Source organism: Mesoplodon bidens (assembly GCF_964165515.1).
Source record: "Mesoplodon bidens genome assembly, chromosome: 17".
NCBI classification, from domain to species: Eukaryota; Metazoa; Chordata; class Mammalia; order Artiodactyla; family Ziphiidae; genus Mesoplodon; species Mesoplodon bidens.
This window is the reverse complement of record NC_138174.1, coordinates 7,511,268-7,537,029: the sequence shown is the minus strand read 5'-3', so window position 1 is coordinate 7,537,029 and position 25,762 is coordinate 7,511,268. Positions and strand designations below refer to the sequence as shown.

The 25,762-nt window shown below is 37.5% G+C and overlaps 1 protein-coding gene across 4 annotated transcripts in view; it reads right to left on the bottom strand.

Annotated features, from left to right (window-relative positions):
- Window positions 1–442: 442 nt before the first annotated feature.
- USPL1 (ubiquitin specific peptidase like 1) overlaps window positions 443–25,762 on the bottom strand; it is a 40,508-nt gene continuing 15,188 nt past the window's right edge. For 2 of the 4 annotated variants that reach the window (XM_081215059.1, XM_081215060.1), the window contains exons 5-10: window positions 21,575–21,688; window positions 15,716–15,845; window positions 15,115–15,201; window positions 12,485–12,610; window positions 6,058–6,215; window positions 443–4,125 (exon numbers count right to left, since the gene is read on the bottom strand). In XM_081215059.1, coding sequence (XP_081071185.1) covers window positions 2,210–4,125; window positions 6,058–6,215; window positions 12,485–12,610; window positions 15,115–15,201; window positions 15,716–15,845; window positions 21,575–21,688 — 2,531 coding nt within the window. In that variant the 3' untranslated portion in view covers window positions 443–2,209. The remainder of the gene's footprint in view (window positions 4,126–6,057; window positions 6,216–12,484; window positions 12,611–15,114; window positions 15,202–15,715; window positions 15,846–21,574; window positions 21,689–25,762) is intronic. The other 2 variants (XM_081215061.1, XM_081215062.1) reach the window with 2 other exon arrangements.

Here is a 25,762-nt window from a genome sequence, read left to right as displayed (position 1 = left end):
TAAAATGGCCCCCAAGTGTGGTGCTCAAGTGCTGTCTAGTATTCCAAAGTGCAAGAAAGGTGTGATGTGCCTCATGGAAAAAAACATGCGTGGGATGAGCTCCATTCAGGAAGGAGTTACAGCGCTGGTGACCTTGTGTTCAATATTAATAAATCAACAATATATATTACATAAGGTATCTTTAAACAGAAACACACAAAAAACAACATTTGTTGATCAGGTGACAAAAATGTTGTGACCAGAGGCTCACAGGAACCTAACTGTATTCCCCCAGGAGCGGTGGTCCAGTATTTGCTAATTCAGTGTTTGTGGTGACTTGATACAACAGAAGTACCGCAAATAACAGGAGTCAACCGTACGTATCCCCTATTACCACCCAACATTATATATTTACCTCCTTGTTTAGAAGGCAAATTACTAAAAGGCAAGAATTTCCTTTTATTTATTTATTTTTATTGCCTTATGTCTGAGGTTTACAACAGTGCTTGGCACTCAGCAGAAATCTAGAAATAGTTGAATAAATAATTAATAACAAGTAAAGGATGGATAAGCAATTCCTCAAAAAAACTCAACTGGCCAATAAAGTTACAGAAAATATTCAACCTCACTAATAATCATGGAAATGTAACCAAAACCAGCCAAGGTTTCTTCCCCCTTCAATGCTACTACCTGGTGTTGGTGAGGGTTCAGCAAAGCCATGCAAACAATCATTAAAAGACTGTAAAAAAGTGCATATTCTTTGACCCAGAAATTCCACTCCCAGAAAATAAAACTTGGATCTGTGAAAATTTTTATCAATAAGGATAATTAACAATAACAATACAAATCACCTCAAAATATAAATTGGTGAAACAATGGTAATACACACAAGGTAACATTATATAGCTATCCAAAAGTTGTCAAAAACTAAGATGGAAGAATGCTCATTAAACATTAACACAGATCATTAACAAATAGGTACAACAGAATCTCATATTTATGTCTTAAAGTCTAAATGCATAAAAATATGAAAATGTTTGCAGTAGTTATTACCACTAAGTGTTAAGATGAATGCTCCGAAATCTTCTTGGTGTTTTCCTGTATTTTCCCAGTTTTTCCTTACAATAAACATGACTTTTTACTTTTGCAATCAGAAAAAAAGGGAGGGGGAGGTTTGGGAGTAATTTTGACAAATTATTTTTGCAGTACTGAGTCCCTAGCAAAGTATTCTCCCCCAAGACTGCCACCTTCAAACCTTAGTAACTCTGCTACTAACTCAAATCACTACAGCAGTGGTGCTGTTTGGGCATCCAAACTTTAAATGAAGCTAGAGGTAGAACATATGTTAAGTTCAAGCACTGTAGTAACCACTCTATACTCAATCCCAGCTCTACAACTTACTAGTTCTGTGCTGTTTCCTTATCTGTTAAAAGTGATGAGTACCTTGCTCATAGGAATGCTGAGGTTTAAATGAATTCATGTTTCATTTACAGTAGAATCCAACATAGGCAAGCCTTACATGCACTGTTATTTCTCCCAAAATATAACTGTTAGATGGTGTCCCACTTTGGTTACAGAAATAAATGTCTTGGGGGAGAAAGATGATACTTATAATGTAAACTCTTAGCACATCAACACAAAAATAGGTTACTTTTTCCTGTTACAGATCATTTTTTTGATCACCTAACATTATATAAACTTCTAGTAACAAGTTTCCTGCCATCTTTTGTAAAGAGAGAAAGAGGAAACAAGTTGTATGAGGGGAGCTTACATTCTATACCACTCTACTGGTAGAAGAGACAGGCTTAGGCTCTTACGTAAGATCACAAAACCATTAGCAAAACAGTCATGTGTTCACGTATCATATACAATGACTTAAGTTTGTATCAACTAGTGTTTTGCCTGAACCAACATAACTAAAATTTAAAATGTAGAAATTTAATGTACCCAACTGTACAAACTGCCAGAAACTATAAACTACTTTTCATTTTTAACATTTTGAAATCCTCATTCTCCTACAAACACAAAATGAAGCCAACAAGGAGAACAAATTCTTCATCATTTAAACTTGTGAAACAGATCATATGCTTTGTGGGCATAACCAAAGGTAAAACCTTCAGTAGCTTACATTTTGTTCATGACAAGGCCAGTGTGTAAACACTACCTAAAAACATAGTAAATTTTTCCAAGAGTAATAATAAATATTAACCTAAAAAGAGTTAACAAGCATTCAACAATTCTCAAACAGATAGTCATCAAAATGAGGGAAGTCTAACGTGTCACTTGCTAAAGAATTTAACGCGGAAGTAGAAAAAAACTCATCAAAAATATCAGTCTTCATGGGATTTTCCGAGTTCAATGTCGTAACATAGGCATTATTTGTGAGTGAGTCTGGCTGAACTTGGCATTGATTTTTCTTGGTAGGGCTGCAGTAATTATGGTCCTGTCTCAGATGTATGTCTTGGGGAATATTGTTTAATTCATTAGGCACTGGTGCTGGGATATGATTATCTCCCATTTCTAAGTATCTAAAGTCAGCCTCCTCATTTTCTGAGAGCTCTGTTGAAACAACAGTTGTAGGGGACAGTAATTCTGCTAAGATTTCTTCATGAGTTTGACTACTGTATGAGGAAACACTAGGAACTGTGGCGCATCCAGATTTACTATCGGCAATATCAATTTGATGTTGTAGTTCTTTTAACAAGTCTTCTATTGATTCACAATCATTTGGAGATTCACAATCATTTGGAGATCCACAATGGGACATAGGTTCTAAATTTTCACTTGGAAGTGTTCCATTTTGGGGGGAAGACATAAGGGCAGCTAATTTCTTCTTTTTTGCCTTAAGTTTTTTAAGAAGTTTTAGACGAAGTTTATGAATCTGACCCTCAACTGAGTCTCCATGGTTTGCTGAAGAAACACCATTTTCATTTCCATGAGAATTGTGGTTGAGGTGAGCTCCGTATGAGGCGTTTTCACATTTCTTCAAAACTTCCAAATCACCATAACCATTAGCAGGGAGAGAAGCTGTGCTGACGGGTGATGGATGCCTTGGTGCAGGGTTACTAACTGGAGGAGGCTTACTTGCACACCTATGAGCTTCCCTGGATGCCCAGTTACCCTTTTGTTTTGTACCTTTAGTTTTAAAGCCACCAAAATTACTTGCCCCCTTAACTGGAGGCTGCAAATCAGTCACAGTGTTTCTATTATGAGCTGAAACACGAAACGGCATAAAAGGAACACCCTTGCTTAGTAAGCCTTTAACCCAGCTTCCCACAAATGGTTTTTTCTGATTTTCTTTCAGAAATGGATTCTGTGACGGCTTAGCTGTTATGGTTTGAGAAGATGCTGCAGTTTCTTTTTCCTTCAAATCAGACACCTGAGATGTAACATGTTGTTCTGGTTTTAATTTCTCAGTTTTTGGTAAAAGAAGTTGTTTCGATGGAGCATCCTTCTCTAGGGCAACTGTACCCTCAGTTTCTACTGACTTTACTCTCTGTGTAAGGTCAGTAGCACGAATATCATTCACAGGCTGAGTAACTACAGTATCTTCTGTATTCAGCTGTACTGATGGCACATTTGTATTTACAAGTTGAGATGAAAAGCTTAAATCCACAAACTGGTCTTGGGCAAGCTCGTCCTCGCATGGAGCCGATACTAAAGAAGCCATTAGTGACTCCTGCGATTGCAAAGTATGTGTTTTGACAACCCCTGCATTCTCTGCCACAGGTTTATTTTCTAATAAAAAACCTTCAGAGTTAACCTGTATTTCTTCAAATGTCAAAGGTGAAATACTCTTGTCGACCAAACCTTTCGGACCTGAAAATAAATGATGCTCAAAAGTTACGGCTTCATCCTGTGAAAGAGTATTAGGAGCAACGGACACATTTGTGGGGTGAGTTCCTGAGGACATTTCAGCTGAGGCAACACCACCTACAGAACACAACGCTGGAGATACTTGATTCTCATCTCCGAAAGCGTGTTGATCATAAGTCTTTTTAAGTGGGCAGCAGGCAGGTGCTTTATCTGTCATTTGGGATGTTTTTCTTTCCCAGATAACAATATGTATCTCTGAAGCAGGAACTTGAAATTTCTCATGCCTTTCAGACCATGGGCCTTTTAAGTCATCACATTCCAGCCAACTTCCTGGGGGATGGGGAAGGAAAGTGAAAGATGTTAGACATTCAAAAAAACCACCATCCTGGGTTAACTTTCTTCTGGCCTTTTTAACCGCTGTTATCACTGGATATCCACCAAAGGAGAATGCTTGAAAACATGGCCTATCCTTATGTCACCATTTTTCTCTGCCAAATGTTAGAAGTCCTTATTCGGATAACAAAAGTTATACACTAACATCCAGAAATGTGAGAAATTGAGGTAGTGTTTACTCTTTTCTAAAATGCCCACAAAAATCAAGACAGAAGTATCTTTAACTTCTGGAACTTAGAAATACAGTACAGTATCACCTAATATATCTAACAGTATTAGAAAATAGATTAAGTTTTTCATAATACAATGAATTTTCAAGATAAATGAAGCTTGTTAACTCAAATGCCAACACTTAATTCAATTCTTATTTTATTTCTTTTTGGGGTTAGAAAAAGAAGCTTAGGTTTTTAGGTGTCTGCTCTTATTTTATTTCTGAGCTCCTGTTTTCTCATTTGTCAAGTAGGAATGAGATGATGGATGAAGGGAAAGAGGTTAATGTCCCTCTACACACCAAAAAACCCCAAACAAAACCATCTGTTACGTTTATGTGGGTACACCCTTATAAACTATCTGAACCCACCACTTTGTATCCTATACCCATTAAAACTTTGAGAATATTTTCTTTGCCTAGGTCAGTGGTTCTCTACCACACATACACATTAGAATCATCTGATCAATATTTAGGCTGAATTCTCAGAGACTGATTCACTGGTCTAGGAGAGAGCCAGGATGTTTTTTATAAGCTAACCATACAATTTTCATATGCTGTCAAAGTTGGAAACCATCTAACCTCTTCTACCTGAAGCAGACTTTTCATACTCTAGAATGCAATAAAAAAGTAAAATAAATTTTTTCGAAGTTTTTTTATGTTATTGAGAACCACTTCCCCCCCACCCCAAATTCTGAAGTAGGGTAAAACTTTAAGGTAATTACTATATTTATAACATGAGTTTCAATTTGCAAAGTGCTTTTATAAACACGTTATTGTGTCATCTAACCAAACCATCCCCAGGAAGAAAACATCAAATATGAAAAATTTCTTAACAACTGTAAGTGGAAAAATAGAACAAAATCAAAGTGACCCCTTATCAATGAACTGATATAACACTTTAAGGAGACTGAGTTATCTTGTCTAAGACAAAGTGAACATCGTGAGGGGAAACAAACTCAATAATAAACCACATTAAATATACAGAAGGGAAAAAGCAAAATTCATGAGCTGTACTAGTTAACCTTGTATTGAAAAGCTTAATTATTTAAATAAAGGCTTTACCTTGACTGTAGCTGTTAGCAAACTATGGATTTCAGATATTCTATTTCACAGTGAGAGAAGGTTACATAGTCTGCAATGTCTAATAGTCTTAGAAATAGATGTTTACTTTTACTTATATTACCAACAATTGCAAACTCAGCAAAACTTATTTTATTTTTGTTCTCAACTAAAAAACCTCCAGAACAATGCACCTTCTTTTTAAAAGAAATACAAGGTTATAGATCTAAAAACTCAAAATTGCCACCATTTTTTATACTGAACATATATGACTCATATAATAAAAAATGAAAGCAAAGGCATTAAGTGAAAAATAGCAAACTGTAAAGCAACAGTAGTATTATCACCTCAATCTCTGTCTAAAAAAGAAAGACGCATATGCATGTGTATACCCATAAATATGCTAATATAAATAAGCAAAGTTAAAAGTTAGGAGTGATTCTAAAGCATAGTGACGGAATAGAGGAGAGGGGCGGAACAGTAACTGGCAAGGACAAGAAGAGAGAAAAAAGAGCCAAGGCCAAGTCTGTCTTAAAAGAACAAACTACAGTTTAGTCTCCATGCCTATTATTGTAAAAGAAAAACGTTTAAACACTTACCATCAGCATCTAAAATCCATGTTATAAAATGATTATTTGCTTGGTACTGAATTACAGAAGTTATTTGATAAAGACAGCCTTCAGAATGAAATGAATAGTGCTGCAAGTCATTATGCGGCAAGCCTTCCACAAAGTGCAACATGAATATGAGAGAGACTCTGTGGGAGAGAAAGGTAAGAGAAGTCAAACAAATGTAATACCATGTGTCTGGTTGTACAAAAGATGGTCTAAAGTGAGTAAGTCACACATAACATTTTCAAGGCCAACTGCACTGATTTTTCTTGAGAACCTCCAGATGTGTGCCTTAATTAGAAATGGAGAACTCACTCTAAGAAGAATGTAACAGTAAACCCTTCTCAGAATGGTATCACTGACAGTTGGAAGCCATCATGCAATAAGGCTCTAACACAGACCATTAAACAAAAATTGCTCTGTGAGCCGCGATGCTGCTTTGGCTTAAAGAAGATCTCTCGGAAACTACTTCACAGAATCAAAAGAAAAAAATCCAGACCTTTGAGAATTCTCCTTGGCATCAAGTGCCCAAATTAATTGCCTTTGTTAGATGGGACAGGTGATATGTGAAACAAAATAACAAACCTAAGATATTCAAACAAACATTTAAAAAACCCCAACATGCTAATGCTTTGGCCTATTTCTCTCAGTTTTCTCAGGAAGTAGAGAGACCCATCAAACTAAATTTTCTACTTACAAAAAGTTTATTTGTGAGGAAGTAGAGAAGAAAATACAACATGATGGTTGATTTACTATAAACTTCAAGACATCCATAATTTCAAAGATATATTTTATTATTACAGTAACATAACAAACCAGAAAATAGAACCCAGAATAGGCCTCAAATAATTAAATTTAACAAAGCTCTCAGGATTTACAAAAAATGTTGAATACCTCTTCCCAATATTTAAACAGCTGTCAAAACTTACTTAGCTTACCAAAACTTATTCAGCTGAAATAAACTTGAATCAATGTCCAAAATGAAGATTATTCAAACTGACGAGAGATAATTTGTAAATTATCCCTTGTCAATCTTTCTGTTAGAGAATAATCAAGTCTTTAAAACTTAAGTATCAATAAATAAAAAGTCCTGCAAAACCGTCCATAACACTAAATTCTCATTGTTTTTTGCCACACATTGATCTGAGATGCCACTGATTATATAAAATGTACCATTATGAAAGAAGACTGCCAATTAAACTATACCATGCCATCGATTTTTAGATGTATTCCCATTTCAAACATGTTAAAAGGTGAAACTGTGTCTCTGCATCAGTGATCCACAGTAAAACCAGAGATTTACTCTCACAGCTGGACAGGCAGGCTTCAGGCCTCTTCAAGTACTAATATTTAGTTCTTTTGGCCTCAAATGTTACCTTTTCAATATATTTGCTGAGGCTAGTTACTAAAACATTCTCTTGTTGATCCCTAGACTACACAATCTTACTAGTTTCTATGTGAGTTTACACGTGGAAAATGTTCAATAGGCAGCATTTATTTCTTAATGGCATAATTTTAAAACAGTACAACTTAGAAACGTTGGCTTCTTGGAGTCAACAAAATAAAGCATAGGCCTCCTCCTTTTCTAGTTTATTTTCCTTTCTACGTCTCCTAAACCCTAAAAGTCACGGTATTTTCCTACCTATAATTCCAGCTTGTCTCATTTCCAGCCTCTCAAGTGAGGGTTGAAGTTTACCTCTAGCTTGGCAATAACAGATTTTGTTCTCACACTTCTTCCTACCCACAGTACCCTGAGTGTCAAAGACAGTGCTCAGAGCTGAAGAGAGCAAGTCAGGTTCTGACTCAACCATAAAAAACTGGATGGGACAGGTTAACGGAACTGGAACCAAGAGTCACAAGAGATTTCAAGCTATGATCCATTTGTACTCACCTCCTTAACATGAGATTCAACTCCTCCTACTATAAGGATCTACCCTCAAGAAGAGAAGAAAAAATAGGAAAGACAGAAAGCAAGCACAAGGGAACTGTGCTAACTGCCCTGCTATGCAAGTCAGCAGGGCACACTGAGTCAGCTCCACAAAAAGTAGCCAGTCTTGTGCTAATGGCCTGGAGTACAAGTTTTTGATTTTCATCCAACTAATGTAATATAATCATTCATATTTTAGAAAAAGAATATTTAACAATGTGTACATATGTACTTCTGAACTGTAATAATGTAGGCTTTAGGCAGAAAAAAATCTGCAAATGTAATTTTTAAACCTCATTACATTTTAGATCTATTATACCATTGTTTGAATTTGCAATATGACAAAAAATGAAAAATATGAGTAAAATTAGGTATAATTCAAAGAATTAGAATTCGTTCATGTTAATTGTAAAAAAGAAAATACATCTTTAGAAAAAATTCAACCGTTCAGGAATTCCCTGGCTGTCCACTGGTTAAGACTCCATGCTTCCACTGCAGGGGGTGTGGGTTCAATCCCTAGTTGGGGAACAAGGATCTCACATGCTGTGTGGCCAAAAAAAAAAAAAAAAAACTCAACTGTTCAACAAAGGTTTACAAACTGTGTTTTCTGAAGGTGGTTCAAGGATCTCACAAATAATGAAATATTTCCTGCCAAACAATGAAGACTTAAATTAAGAAACATAATTTTAACTATTTTTTATATCAGTATTCCATCCAAAATTTGTAGGGGAGAGTGTACTTTATCTGTTTTTAAAAAGTCTGAAAATCATTGTATTAGACAGTTTAACAAAGCTCTCTCTATAAGCACAGAGCAGAAATGTCTTATTTCCATTCTCCCTACTCCCCTATCCTTTAGAAATAGTTGTTGAAAAAACAGATCATTGTTAAAACTTTAAGTAAGTGAGCTTTTCAAATGACAATCCAGGATAGTGTATGACCAGATTCCTAAAGGAGATCGTGGCAGTAATGAGAGGTTCATTTCAAGAGTCTGTGAAGTAAAATTAAATCACATTCTAAGTCTACGTCACCATGCTCTGGATATAATTCCTAAACAATTTACTCAAATTTACTTAAAGAAAAGTAGCAGATTTGGACTCACCAGATTTATCAATGGACTCTTTTTCCAATGGGAACATATAGAGATGGGGATTACCTGAGACAAGGTGTTCAGGGAACACTATTAGTTTTTAGAATGCTACAAGATTGAGTTATGCACGATATCATGATGGACCCAATTACTTTTAAGTTATCCCTAAAAGCTATATTAAATTTGCTTCTAAATTCCATTAGATACCAACAATCAAGTTACACAAATTTCAAAGTAAAAAAATTACCAGGGACTTTATAGACCTTGTCATTTAAAATTTAAGTGAAATTTTACATACTAGTTCAATTTACTTTTGAATACAGTCAATGTCCAAATTATAAATTCTGCTTTTAAGTTGGCCCATTCATTAGAACGCTAAACACATTTCCCATTGAAACACTGTCTGGATACATTTCCAGATCAGAGCATGAATCTTTAATGTAAGTAAAGCAACATATTTGTATAATTAAAAATTATATGTTGCAATACAACAAATTAATCGATCAAACAAAGTAGTAGTGAGTTTATCTTCAATGTTAGGGCTTGAGAAAAAGCACTATACACTGTGATAATGATATATACCAAAAAGCCTCCAGTGACCCAATGACCCAGGGCAGGACGACAGACTTCCACTCCTGCCGCCCTTCTAACTCATCACTAAGGACAGCACTTCAAAAAAAAAGGATTCCCTGGGAATTCCCTGGTGGTCCAGTGGTTAGGACTCTGTGCTTTCACTGCCGAGGGTGTGGATTCAGTCCCTGGCTGGGGAACTAAGATCTCACAAGCCATGCAGCACAGTCAAAAAAATAAAAGGGTGGGGTGGGGGTGGGGATTCCCTCAAGACTTAAATCTCAAAGCTTGGACCCCAGACAGCCTATGGACTTTTGGTTGAAGATATCTCCACTGTCTCCCCAATCAAATGCTATCAAATGATAGTAAAGGACAAGAAAAGGTAATAAACCAAAAGGACAAAAAAAGGGAAAGGAGACATGGGCAAATGAGAAGACAATAAATACTTAGAAGACAAAAAGCAAACAGAAATATGGTAACTTAGCAGAATGAATGAAGTGATGAAATGACTGCTACAGAGTGGGGATACTGATGAGAAGAGCTTATATGCCCCCAAAGAACCCCTAAAGACTCAATATTGATAGGCAACAGATGCTGAAGAAGGTAGGGGTAAGGCCCGGGGCTGAATACTGAGATAGTGACCACAAGTGTGTATAAAGAAGACTCCCAGGACTTCCCCGGTGGTGTAGTGGTTAAGAATACGCCTGCCAATGCAAGGGACACGGGTTCGAGCCCTCGTCCGGGAAGATCCCACATGCCGCGGAGCAACTAAGCCCGTGCGCCACAACTACTGAGCCTGTGCTCTAAAGCCCACACGCCACAACTACTGAAGCCCACGTGTCACAACTACTGAAGCCCACCCACCTAGAGCCTGTGCTCCACAACGAGAAGCCACCACAACGAGAAGCCCGTGCACCTCAAAGTAGAGTAGCTCCCGCTTGCCGCAACTAGAGAAAGCCCACGCACAGCAACAAAGAACCAACGCAGACAAATATAAATAAATAAAATAAATAAATTTATTAAAAAAAAAAAAAAGAAGACTCCCAAGCAGCAGACCCAGGGAGGAACCAGTATAGATTAGAACCCTGGAGCAGAAGGATAAAAGGTAGCCAGAAGAGAGGTTTCCAGAAAAAAAGGGGGAGGAGAACTTAAAAAACTGTGAAGCATTTGAGTGTTTAGAAAATTTATTAACGGGTATTTGAAGAATTTGGAAAAAAAATCACAATGTATATATAACAAAGTAAGTGAAAACACAGGCAATTAATAATTCCAGGAAAACTAAAGAGTTATAAAAGAAATGAAACATAACCACGTATCCTGCTTGGCTGGAGAGGGAATATATGCATATTCATAATAAACAATAAGTACTGAAGCACTGATTTAACTAAAAATGTAATCATATTGGAAGGACAGGGAGAGGTTAAATAGAGATGGGGCCCAGGTGTTGGTGTAAGAGCCCTTAGTCCTCAACTACTATAAAAGAAGACTATATAAAGGTGGAATAAGTACACTGTTTTGAAATCTCAAAGTAAATACTACCGTAAAGGTTTAAAAAGCAGGTGCCTGGGGCTTCCCTGGTGGCGCAGTGGTTAAGAATCCGCCTGCCAATGCAGGGGACATGGGTTCAAGCCCTGGTCTGGGAAGATCCCACATGCCATGGAGCAACTAAGCCTGTGTGCCACAACTACTGAGCCTGCACTCTAGAGCCTGCGAGCCACAACTACTGAGCCTACGAGCCACAACTACTGAAGCCCGGGAGCCTAGAGCCTGTGCTCTGCAACAAGAGAAGCCATCGCAATGAGAAGCCCATGCGCCGCCACAAAGAGTAGCCCCTGCTCACTACAACTAGAGAAAACCCGTGTCCAGCAGCGAAGACCCAATGCAGCTAAAAAATTAAATAAATGAATAAATAAAATTTAAAAAAAATCAGATGCCTGGAGATGGGGTAGGAGTGGCACTGCTCTTTTTTCCTTTTAAGTCTTGGCACTATTAGATTAACTGAGAATTTATTACTTGGATGATAATAAACCTTTAGGAAAGATTCTAAGAGGTTTCTTGGCACATCCAAGGGCATCAGGAAAAGGTTAAGAAAAGGTTAATGTCACTGGTTCTTTATTACATCAAATTAAACCTCAAAACATTTCCTTTATGTAGAGATAAGGGCAACTGAAAGCAAAGGTTAAAGAGGAGGTATGTGTGTGAGTGTATTAACAAAAGAGAGACAAACTGCCTAAAATGGAATTTACCTGTGAGTTTTTAAAGATATGGGGCTTCTGATAACACTGGAAAAGATAATTCTGATCAGTCCTCCCACTGAGGAAAAAATAGAAGAGCTGGCAAAATATAAAAATGATACATCTGCTCAAGGGCAGCAGAAAGCTTACAAAAGGATGAAGAATTAGCAGGCCGAGGTCTGGAAGAAGAGGGAAATTCAGACAGATGAGCCTATGGCTCATCTTTGAATCATCTTAGTTCTTGAAATTAGATTAAGGACATTCCAGAATTCTAATGACTCCAGGCACTTGGCAGAGGTGAGAAAGATGGAGGTTTAATATCCTTAAAGAGAGAAAAAGGCAAAAGAAGGTAAGACAGTAGGACAGTGGGGTCAGACAATCACCCTAAGTCAGCTCTGCAGTGGTATGTCGCCTGAACAGCTTGCTTATTGGCCAGAGTTCCTGATAGAGAGAAGCATTTTGGCAATTCACAGACATACATTAACTCAAACTTCTGAAAGTAGGTTGTAGTCATCACTTTCAATTCTACGCATGAAAAAAAAAAAAGTAAATCCACCTTCATTTTGTTCTAAAAATAGTAGCGCAATTTAAACTCACTTTTCTAATACCATTTTTCTTATCTGTGACTTATTGTCGCAATTATTACATGGACCAAAATGGGCAGCATTAACTGGGTGCCACTCAGGGATGACGTTTGTAAAGGTGACCAGATTCTTCATACATCTATAAAAAAAGAAGACAAAACTCTGATTAAGTTAAATTCATTCATGTTAACTCAATCAACACCTAAAATAAAAGGTGCTTTCCTTTATTTGTTTATTCATACTTTTCTATTCCCTCAAATCAATGTATCAATGTTCCTCCCGAACCCTACTCTAGTAAAGCTCTCGTAAGGACTCTCCACATTAATTACCTGTAGTTTTTCAGCTATGAGATGAAGAAAATGTTAAGGCAGAGTGTCTCAAGAGCAGTACCACTGCTATTTTGCACTGGGTTATTCTTTGCTGTGGGGCACAGTACTCTGCATTGCTGGATATGTGGCCTCATCCCTGGCCTCTACCCACTAGATGCCAGTAACAGCCTCCAGCTGTAGCAGCTAGTTATCTCCAGACGTTGCCAAATGTCCCATGGGACAAAAACAGCCCCCCAAAAATATTTTTCTCAAAAAATAGTTGAGAACCACTGTTCTAAGGCTTTCAAATTTATTAAGAGCTCATCCCTTACTCAAAAACTTCACATTCTGGCTATCCATTATTGACAACCTAAAACAAAAAGGGGCACTTACAAATATATACAATCAGGAAGAGAGACAACTTAATTATCTTCATCCTTAAAATATAAGAATATCAGCTGTGAAAGAATATTGTTTTCACAGTTTACACAAGTTCTAACTTTGCACTTTAGCCTGAATACTTGATAGCAATAGGCATCTAAAAAGATGATCTTTACAGATGCACACTGTACCTCAACTAGATTCGCTTTAGTAATATCTTGAAAAGAGCAATTATTTATTATCTAGGAGACACCACCTTCTTCTCTAAACAGTAACAAATACTGGTAAATCATAAGTGAGATAAGCACAGGCCGTTAAAAATAGATCAGGGAAGCTAACATTTTAAAAGCAAGGCCACATAGAGGTATCAACAAATACACTGATTATATTTCTGCTAAATTCTTAGTTCTCAAAGATAAACGTGAAGTAAAGGCTCCTATTTTTTAGTTAATAAAAGGGAGTTTGTCTCAGCAAATAAGTGTTAATGCTCCACATGACATCTAACATTTCTGAGCACTTACTATGTACAAGTCACTGTGCTAAGCACTCATGTACCAAACAAATCGAAGCGGCACGTACTATTCTTATCTCCATTTTACAGATGAGGAAAGTGAAATACATCAGATGATAAATGACAGACTTGAGATAGGAATTCAGGGAGTCCAACTCCAAAGACCATGTTTTTAACTGCCTCCAGAACATATCTTCTAAATTAAGTAAAAGCTGTTCAACTGGCACTAAAAACAGCAGCACAAAAATGAATGAGTTTGCTGGGTATTCTTCCACCAGATTAAGTGAAAATAGTTTTAGTAAAATGCCACTTCATTTTAGCTTTTCCTGTTCTATAACTCCTTTTACTTTTAGAACAAAGAACTTAAAAAAAAAAAGAAAGAAAAAGGCAAACCCAAGTGGTTGGTGGCTTCTGTGCCTTGAGCTCTCAGAGTTTTTTCTGTACAGCTCCAAAATGCCCTTATCACCTTGTATTCAAAGCCAACAGATCAAAATAATGACTAAGTCACTGGTCCTCTATTATGTTCATATGTTATTTCCCTAACTAACTGGTCTGAATTTGGCCAGAATAAAGGTTACTTCCGTTAAGTTCCTGGCACATCGGATATGCTCAATGAAAAGCTGTCAAACAACTGAGATGGGGATTTTGGAAAAGCTATAATGAAGCTGATTTTAATCATCAGACTTGTATATGTTATTTATATTATTTAAAATCCATGTGGTGATTAGGCAGTATACCACAGTGAGTAGGAAAGTCTTAGAGAACAGAAAACCGAAGCCTGAATTTTGCCATTTACTAGCGTGTCACCTTGGGCATCAGTTTAACCCCTTTAAAGCTTCAGTTTTCACATTGTCAAATGAGGAGAAAGTCAGATAATTTACAGAAGTTAATGACAGAAGACCTAGAAGCAGGTATTTGTTCTCATACTCACACAAAATTATTTAAGTCCTAGGTATGAGTGAAATGCTAATTCTTACTCTGTTCTAGTACTTTCGAGCTAACTGGTGAAAAAACAAATGTTTCCTGGTTCTGTAGCTTGGATTCCCTAGAGTGTTCTCTCAGTCCCAGCTCTCCTCAACTGATCCCTAAATACCTAAAAATAATCTCAATTAAGATAATGCATATCTAAAGCAATACTTTTCTCTCATAGTTTTACTTAATAACTTGGAGAGACTCCAAATTTTCTAGTTTACTAATAGTTGACTTTCAGAAAAGAGGAAAGGCCAGCCAGCCAGAGACTTTCTCATATGTGGAGAAAGTGAGGGTATCATGCCTGATGAAGTTTCTCTCCCTGACTCCTCTTCTAAAACCTAATTTCCCTCCTTATTTATGTGGTAGGTGTATGGAGGCAAAATAAATTTGCAGCTTCTTTCTTCTCCATGCTTCCTCCCAAGTACCAATCTCAGGGTCATGTACAACAGTCATGATCCCTCTAATCCTCACCTAGAGGCATCAGGGGAGTAGAAAGGACGGCTGGGACAGCTCACGTGTGGAAGGCTGATGGAAGGTGATGGCTGGTCTTTCATGGGACTAAGGGAAGGAATGGGAAAGCGTAAGTCACCTCTGAGGACCGCTACCAGACTCTGGGAGCCTCAAATCAAGTTTCCATGATGTTAAAAACAAGCAAACAAAAGCCCTAGTCCCTAATATTGGAGTAAACAAAACACACATAGTTTTTCAAAGAATTCTAAGAGGTATTCTGACTCGGCAGGGAATCCAGAGGGGAGGGGAGGACAGGGGAACAGGCTACGTTCCCATTTGTCCCCCTTCCCACTAAAGAACTTCTTAAGAAAATGCCTTCTAGTAATCTATCAAACCATTTTTTTTTGTACTCTTCTAGTATGAAGAAGCAAGCAAATTGCAATTTCTGAGGCTCAAAATTTTCCTTTTAACCTTAATGGTGGAAAACCGTCAATATATGGTGGGAAATTTTATCAAGGGTAGAGGGAGCAGTGCTACAAGTGGAAGCAAGTTTTCTTCAAATTTTATTACTTGGAGCCATTTTCAATAGAATGAATCCATTTTAAAAAATAGAAAAACTAACCTGTTTTGATATTTGTGTCCACACTGTGAACATTCAAAATTCCAAGAAAAAGAATATGTGAAGAGCTTCTCAACGTGGGGTTCTGTTTTTAAGAGCAGGGGAAATGCAAACACAGGGCTTTCCATATCACCTTGAAGAAGAAAAAAAAAATTATTGCTCATAATTAACTGAAAAAAGATAAACCAAGATTACAAATTGTTGTCTTTTCTCACTATATTCACAGTGTGAATATATGTGAATATGTATGTATGACAGAGTAAGTTATTCACAGTTGGGCAAGGGAAGTTTTCAAAGCATTTTCTAAAAATGTCCATCATAAAGATTTAATTAACACTCAGTATCTTTCATTCGTCTTGGTGGACACTTATGAAAACTTCTTAAGACAAAAGATAGAAAAGGCTCAATACTGTCTCCTCAGATCTTTTTAGGTTTTCTCAGGGAAAAAATATCCTCAGAACTATAACAGCCCTAGAGTATTATAAAAACAAAGCAAAAATATATACAGGTTTGTTTGGTACAGATACTAAAAGTAATATGACTGGTGACACTGTACGATAATAATTTCAGAGCTGGACAAAACCATTAAAAAGCCATCTCTATTCTGACTCTCTTGTTCTACATGTGGTGAGGGCATGACAAACCAGGCTTAGAGGACCAGATTCAAATCTCCAGACTCCTTACCTACTACTCTTCTTAATCTTTTAACAATTAAAATTAAACGTCAACAACTTTAAGGCTAAAGAAGATCTGAATTTTGTTGTCATTAAAACAAAAACCCAACTGTGGATTCTGTTTTCCAATTTAGAGACCAGCAAGCAAGTTAGTAGGAGGATTTATATTCTCCTCTTAACATTCATCCTCCAATTGGTTTCTCTCCTTCCTATCCTCCAGGGAGCTTAGATGCTGCCTTACTGATTTGGCCTGAGAAAGAACCTGAGTCCTTCTAGCCTCTCCGTCCCCTGGGACAGTCTCACTTCCGTGGTTCAGTTCTCCCCCTGGCCTGGAACTAGTTGCCTGGAACACAGCCAGGAGTCACCTTGGCAGGACCAAAAGGCAGAACAGTGGGTTTTATTGCCTAAGCACACTCTATAAATATCGGTGGTCACAAAGGCTATTTTAATAGTCACCTTTGTGGTATAGTCCCACAGCTATTTTTGTACCAAAAAACATAAAACAAAATATTTTTTATAAACAGAAATAAATACAAATCAATCTCCTAAAAATGAACATATGCAACATCATACGCATAAACAGTGCACAGTATAGCATGAGTTTGTAATTAGTTATCAGCCTTTAAATGCTTACTCTATTGTAACTAAATATTAAGTGAAAAAGTAAATAATTTATATTTCATGACGACATAGAATCTTTAGGTCTAAAAATACATGAAGTTTTCAATGAATCAAAATATCATGAAAGAGCTCAAAACACAGTTAAATAAGTTACATGATTACAGATCATTTTAGATAATTTACATAGCTCCTAAATTGATCTTAATTATTTTTCCTTTGATTATAAGTTTTATGGGTATAAAGCATCCTATTAGAGAACATATAATGCCAATACCTAATTCTAATTTTTAGAACCTCCAGCCTAAATTAGTTAAGTGGTTTATTGATTGATTGATTGACTTATGGCTGCGTTGGGTCTTCGTTGCTGTGCTCGGGCTTTCTCTAGTTGCGGCGAGCGGGGGCTACTCCTCATTGCGGTGCATGGGCCTCTCATTGTGGTGGCTTCTCTTGTTGCAAAGCACAGGCTCTAGGCTTGCGGGCTTCAGTAGTTGTCGCACACGGGCTCAGTAGTTGTGGCTCATGGGCTCTAGAGCACAAGCTCAGCAGTTGTGGCGCACGGGCTTAGTTGCTCCGCCACATGTGGGATCTTCCCGGACCAGGGCTCGAACCCATGTTCCCTGCATTGGCAGGCGGCTTCTTAACTACTGAGCCACCAGGGAAGCCCTAGATAAGTGGTTTCTTTGCCTGTAGTACCTTATCGCCAACTCCTACCCAACTACAGATCTTCCTCATCTTATGATAGGGTTAGGTCCCAATAAACCTTTATGCTGTAAGCTGAAAATATCATTAAGTCGAAAATGCATTTAATACACCTAACCTACTGAATATCACAGCTTAACCCAGCCTAACTTCAATGTGCTCAGAAAACTTAACATTAGACTAAAGTTGGGCAAAATCATTGAATACAAAGCCTATTTCTAAATAAAGTATTGAATATCTCATATAATTTATTGAATACTATAATGAAAGTGAAAAACAGAACGGTGGTCTGGGTCCAGCATGGTTGTAAGTGTATCGGTTGTTTACCCCATGACTGCATGGCTGGCTGGGAGCTGCAGCTCACTGCCACTGCCCAGCATCACAAGTATCATACCACTTACCACTAGCCCAGGAAAAGATCAAAATTCAAAGTGCAGTTTCTACTGAATGCATTTATCTCTTTAACATCACTGTAAACTCAAAAAATCAAAAGTCAGACCATTGAAAGATGGGGATCATCTGTACCTAGTTTGCATATTTCCCTAAAGTACCTTCGTTTACTACCAGGATGCAAACCTTTCAGGGACTCCTTGCTGTTTAGCTATTCAAGTTTCCTCTTCTGTTAATTTCTCATTAATGTCTTCTGGCCATTTTTCTATCAGTTTTTGTCTTTTTTTTTTTTTTAACTGATGTACAGGAGTTCTTTGTAAGATATCCTGGGTATTATTTCTTTGTTCTATCTTTGCCCAGAGGTTTTAAACTTTAATGTAATCACAGTCACCAATCTCTTCTTTTATGTATCTTATTTAGGAAATTCTTCCCCACTGAGTGGTAAAATATTCACCTATATTTTCTTCCAAAGTTTTACAACTCTGCTTTTCATGTTTAGGCTTTTAAATATGCTGAAGTTTCTTTCTAATTATGGTGTGAAGTAGGGATCTAATTTTCCCCCTGTATCAGGAAACTACTGTCCCAAGCACCGTTTCCTGGATGGCCTTTTCTTTCCCCACCTACCTGCATCAGTACCTCCATCATGGTTATGAAGTAACCAAACGGGGAGGGTTCTGATCTGGACTTTCTATTCTGTTCTAGTGGTCTGTCTATCCTTACACTGGTACACAACACTCATAGGCTAACTTACTCTTTACACTTACATAAATAAGTAGAAACCATAACAATAACAGCTTTTTCCTTTTTTAAAAAGAAGAAAGAAATGTACACATTAGAGGGAAAGAAAACACCAAACTGAAGATAGTAGTTACCTTTGTGGGGAGGTAAGGAAGAATTGGGGAAGAGTACAAAAAGGGCTTCAGTTGTATTTGTAATGTTATATTTCTTAAACTGTGGGGAGGGAGAGCAGAGAGGACAGTTTACAATGCGTTTTTTAAAAACAATAATCAAAACGAGGAAGTAGCTGGCTGACCTTAAAAATTTAACAAACATTCTGGGTCAATACAGATTCCACTTCTCTTTCTTTAGTACTTTAAAATACACGTTACTATTCAGAATGAGGACACATACGTTGTAAGACTCTAAAGTGCTCCCTGAAACAAAGATTTCATTAGTAAGATCTTAGCCTCTAATGCAGCACCTCTCACTGCTGACTGAGTAGTACAAACACAAATGAGAGGATTCTACTGGATTGGAGGAGCTGTATGCATGCCCAATGGCTATGAGTGCACAAATTTACAAATCCCAGACCCAAGATAGCAATGGAGCAAGACGCCACCTTGTAGATACAATTAGCAGGGATAAGAAGAGTGATGATTCAGACTGGGGAAGAAACCACTCTTTAATTCAATTGGGAACTGGAGTAGGGAACCTGAATAAAACATCTCAGGTCACTCTAGGAGGGAAATGATACCTGCAAAATGCAACACGGGAGCCCCTCAGTCTACACTCTGGCAATCTTATGAAAAAGGCTCCTTTGAAATGAGTATCCACCCAACAGATCAGTGATCGGGGGTAAGGAAAGGGGCTGACCATAAAGGAGCCAGGGGAACATTTTCATGGTGATAGAACTGTTCTATATTTTGATTGTGGAAATGGTAACACAACTGTATACATCTGAAAAGGATTTTACTATATGTAAATCATACTTTGATAAAAAGAATAAAAGAATATTCATCCCATCTGAGATCCCACCTGATGATGAATTAGAATAGCCCTTCAGTCCTAGAGGAGGCAATGCCAAAGCTCTGGCATATGGAAAATCAGTTTATAAGAACAGAGTAAACTTATATATGTAGGAGTTCATAAAAAACAAAATAGTAAAACTAGGGGACAAAACTGTGGGACAAAGAAATAGGGGATACAACCATGCAAAAAAGACACTGCTTCCAGCTACACTATCTGGATCTGATTAAATAAATGCCACTTGTTGAGAGAAAAACTTGAAGGCATTGATATTTTACATAATTTAACAGGAGTATTATACTAATAGGAGTATCATACATTCAGCTACTACAACACAATGTTAATTGAAGAGTTAATACAAGGATAAAGAGAGGGACTTCCCTGGTGGAGCACTGGTTGGGAATATGCCTACCAGTGCAGGGTTCGAGCCCTGGTCCGGGAAGATCCTACATGCTGCGGAGCAACTAAGCCCGTGCGCCACAACTACTGAGCTCGCGAGCCACAACTACTGAAGCCTGCACGCCTAGAGTCCATGCTCCACAACAAGAGAAGCCACTGCAATGAGAATACCACGCACCACAACTACTGAGCCTGCAAGCCACAACTACTGAGCCCACGTGCCACAACTACTGAAGCCCGCGTGCCTAGAGCCCGTGCTCCGCAACAAATGAAGCCATTCAATGAGAAGCCCGTGCACTGCAATGAAGAGTAGCCCCCGCTCGCTGCAACTAGAGAAAGCCCACATGCAGCAACGAAGACCCAACACAGCCAAAAATAAATAAAAATTTTAAAAAATAGACTTAAAAAAAAAAAGGATAAAGAGAAATATGGTAATTCCCTGGTGGTCCAGTGGTTAGGACTCAGCTCTTTCATTGCTGGGGCCCTGGGTTCAATCCCTGGTCGGGGAACTAAGATCCTGTGAGCCGTGTGGTGGGGAAAAAAAAAAAAAGATAAAGAGAAATAAAACATAAAGAGAAATAAAACAAAAGGCACGCCCTCAAAAAAATAATCACTACCAGCTCCTTTTTGCAATACAAAAAAAATTTATAAAGACCTGGAGACTCTAGCGCCCCTGTTCCACTCGGCTCCCAGAGGCCAAAAGACAATTCATAAAGGATAAAGCGGGTCTCATTCTTATGCCCTTTTTAAAAGTAAGAAAACTTTCCCAAAAGGTCATCAGGATATATCTCCTCATATTCCATTGGCTAAAATTGTACCATATGTCCATTCCTAAACCAATCACTAGCAGGGGAAATAGAATTACTATGGTTGGTGTAGACCAGAGATTCTCAACCCCATCCGTCCATAAGAATCACAGGGAGGCTTCTAAAAATTACTGATGCTTGAACTCCATCCTGAGATTCTTATATAATGGGCCCCCAGTACTAGTTATTTACTTTTAAACTTCCTAGGTGCTTTTTTAATGCACAGTCAGTCAAGGCTGAAAACGCTGGAGTAGTCTACTGGGGGACAGTATTGGGAAAGCAACTGAGGGTGTATCCCGTGAGTATTCAGCTGGGTCTGAGAACTGCATCCACGCTGAAGGGGTGGGACACATGCCGGCATATTTATATAGAACACCTCCATCCACGAATGATTTAACCAGTGATGAAATGATCAGATTCCAAGAATCTGATCATCCCAAGTAGTAAAACAGTATTATATTTCCTTTTGATATAAGTATGTCTTTATGGTAGATGAGTAATACAATTAAATTCCATAAATTACTTACCTAATGTACACCTAAGCTGAGGCTGAAGCCTAATAAAAATATCATCTCTGACTTCATTCAGACAGGTCTCTATCTTTGCAAATATTTCAGAAGGAAGTTTTTTACAATCTCCATCTGATAATAGAATACAGAACATTATCAATTTCTCATCAACCTATTTCTTTCTACAGACAATTAAGACATTACCAAAATGAAAGTTTACCAGAGTCAACAAATTTTGCAGAGACAAAAATGGAAAATACAAAATTCCTTCATTCTTCTTCCTCTCTCTGTGGTATACCATATATTCCCTCAATGTGTGTGAACAGCACAATATCATTAGCACCGACTGCCTGGCTCAACATCATTCTGCCTGAGTAAAATCTCAGTGCAAGTCTTTCTCATCCAAATAATCACAGGCCTAGCTAAAGAGCCACACTTTCAGATACTTTGCCCATCTCTGAAACAGCTGAAGCTCTCTCTTTTCATGAAATTATTACTTATGCTAGAGGCAAAATCTAACCATTTAATCCTCTCTGTTTAACTTTTACTGAACTTAACTAGATCACAGGAGCAGACAAATTTATAAGGAGTCTCAATAAAGTCATGATTATTTCCCAATGAAGGGTCTTCAATGACATCATCGCATTTCATACAATTCTACATTCTGCTTTTTTTTTTTTACACAAATCTGCTTCATTAAAAAATTTGCAGGCTAGTAATTACACTCTGACTGAACCATAGTTTTATTAGCCATTCCCTACTGCTGGACATTTAAGTTGTTTCTTTTTTTACTATTATAAATATTATCATGTTAAACATCTTTGGGCACACACCTGTCCATATTTTTCATCATTTCTTTAGGGTAAAAGTCCTCAAGATGCAATTACTCTGGCAGGAAACTACCTAAGTTTAATAAGAAAATTATTTTGAATAAAAACAGCCATATGCATCTGACTCTAGTTACTTTTAAGCTACAAACAGATCTTTTCACTCAAATCTCTTATGAATAAATAATTCATACAGCCTGATCACACTCTGCTTATATGTTTCACTATGAAAACATCCGGAGTCTTCTGTAATATGAAGTAAGCATTAACCAGAATTTTTGTTATTTGACCACACTGAAGAAAAGAGAAAACTTACAATCCAAGGTAATGTAGCTTGAACAAATGTAATTACAACTATATTGTAAAAACTACAATTATCTTGTAAAAAAGTAATATAATATTAAAATAAAAAGTTAATACTAATTTAATATTCAAGTCAAAATTTGAATGAGGTATGTTCTTCTACAACAACCAACTGTCAACAACTCAGTACTGGGGTTTCTATAATTATAGAAAACAGAAATAAAGAGAAAAGGCGAAAGCAAATATGCTTGTGAGAAACTGAATTTTAAAATTGCAAAAAAATTCAATCTCAAAGAAACTCAAATGGAAACAAAATATTTTTTATCTAAAAAACTTACAACTTTTTAAACATTTCTATGCAAAGGTGATTAGTGTTCTGGGATGTTTATTTCTACATATGAAAATGGAATTATTATGTTGGTATAACCCTTCCGGAAAGCCATTTAGAAAGACTCTTTTTTTTTAAAGGATCCCCGGGCCTCCCTGGTGGCGCAGTGGTTGAGAGTCCGCCTGCCGATGCAGGGGACACGGGTTCGTGCCCCTATCCCGGAAGATCCCACATGCCGCGGAGCGGCTGGGCCCGCGAGCCATGGCCGCGGAGCCTGTGTGTCCGGAGCCTGTGCTCCGCAACGGGAGAGGCCACAGCAGTGAGAGGCCCGCATACCGCAAAAAGAAAAAAAAAAAAAAAAAAAAAAAAAAAGGATCCCCAAGGGGATCCCCTTCTTTTTTTTAATATAAATTTATTTATTTTATTTATTTACTTTTGGCTGTGTTGGGTCTTTGTTGCTGTGCGTGGGCTTTCTCTAGTTGCAGCCAGTGGGGGCTACTCTTTATATAAATATAAATATTTTAACATCCCTTCTAGGGTATAATCAGCAACAGATTCAAAGAATACACGGATATCTGCCATGGTATTTACACATAATAGCAAAAAAAAAAAAATGGTAAGTAGCCTGAATGGTTAACAATGGGGAAACAATGTATAAGAGTATACTAATAAAGTAAAATGTTGCACGACCGAAGTCAAACTGCATAAAGGTTAGGATTCTCCACCTACCAAAACTCCAAAAGACATAATAATTAAAGAGTATGGCATTGGTACAGAGACAGAAAAATAGTCAACAATGGGGAAACAATGTATAAGATCTATATAAAAGATTGCATGGGGGGCTTCCCTGGTGGCGCAGTGGTTGAGAGTCCGCCTGCTGATGCAGGGGACACGGGTTTGGGCCCCGGTCCAGGAATATCCCACATGCCGCGGAGTGGCTGGGCCCGTGAGCCATGGCCACTGAGCCTGCGTGTCCGGAGCCTGTGCTCCGCAACGGGAGAGGCCACAACAGTGAGAGGCCCGCGTACCGCAAAAAAAAAAAAAAAAAAAAGATTGCATGATCAAAGTCAAGTTGAATAAAGATGAGGATAGCAAGACCTAAAATGCCCTAATAATTAAAATAGTGTGGTACTGGTGCAGGGACAGATAAAGTGACCAAGAAAACAAAACAGAGTTCAGGAACAGCTGCACACATACATAGAATGTTATATGACAAAGGGGGCATGGCATGGCAGATCAATTGAGGAAAAAGGTGGAGCTAGAAAAACTGGCTATGCAATGGAAAAAAATGAACTGTTACCACATACCAGACACAATTACCTCCAGTTGAACTAAGAATTTCAACGTAAAAAGCAAAGCTCTGTGACTTCTCAGTGAAAACAGAGGTAAATGACTTTCTCATCTTGGAGAAAGGAAACATTTCTTTTTAAAACCACAGACATTACTAGCTATACAAGGAAAGATTAACAATTTCTGTCATCAAAAGATATCTTTAAAAAAGTAGAAACATGAGATACAAACTGGGAGATTCAGTAACCTGTCTGAATAAATAGAGCAACAAGGACATATAAAAACTCACACAAATCAATAAGAACATGACAATACAACAAACAGGGATAAGACACAAACAGGCTTCACAGAGGGAACAGAGGGTCAATCTACATACAAAGAGCTGTTCAACCTCTTTAAAATCTGGGAAAAGCACATCAAGACCACAAACCATTTTATATCATTCAAATTGCAAAAATCACCACGTGTGAAAAAAACCTACGGAGGAAATATGGATTAGGAAGATCTCTTCTACATTGCTAATGGGAGTAGACTGGTACAACCACTTCGGAAAAAAAACCATTAGCCATTATCTAGTAAATCTGAACTCAGAGCCTATCCTATGGTATATCCAAGAAAACCTCTTGTGCCCCAGGAGACTTGCCTAAGAATAGTCACAGCAGCAGTATTTACAATTGCAAAAAAACAACCCAATGACAGATGAATAAATACACTTATGTACTTACAAACTGATATACTTACGAACTGGAAATATTACATAGCAATAAAAATCAATGAAACACAAACACAAGCAGCAGCATAGATAAATCTTTATAAAAAGAAAAGGAAGTCCCAGAAGAAATACTGTACATATGCCTTTTTTTATAAAGTTCAAAATATTAAATTAGGCAATATATTGCTTAGCCATATATATGTAGGAAAAACTATAAAAAACAAGAAACGATATAACACATTTCAGGATAATGATTAACTTTGGGGGAGGTAGATGATGGGATGTGGAGGAACACATAGGTAGATGCAAGTCACTGGAAATATTTTAATTTATCTTGGGTTCATGGGTATCCTATTTTATAGAAAATAAAAATATAGCCCTCACTGTGAAAAGAGATTTTTGGGGAGTTGTGGGATTATGGATTGTTTGTATTTACTTCTTTATTCTGCTTTACGGCAACTCAAAAACTTAAAGTTGTACTTTGATGGACTCTATGTTGACCACCATTACCCTGACAGCTAAGATACAGCCATAGCCTCTTTATTCTTTACCCTTAGTTTTTGAAAAAGACTGCCTTTTGGGAAGTCATGATAACACAACTGGTGTTCACTCAAGCTTCAAGACAGACTCGGTCCCTGTGCTCCTTGCTCCGAGGTTCTACGTAAAACAAAAGCTACTGATGGCACCTTTTCGCGTGCTACAAGACAACGTTCAACATTAACCTCTTTAAAAATTAAAGAGAAATA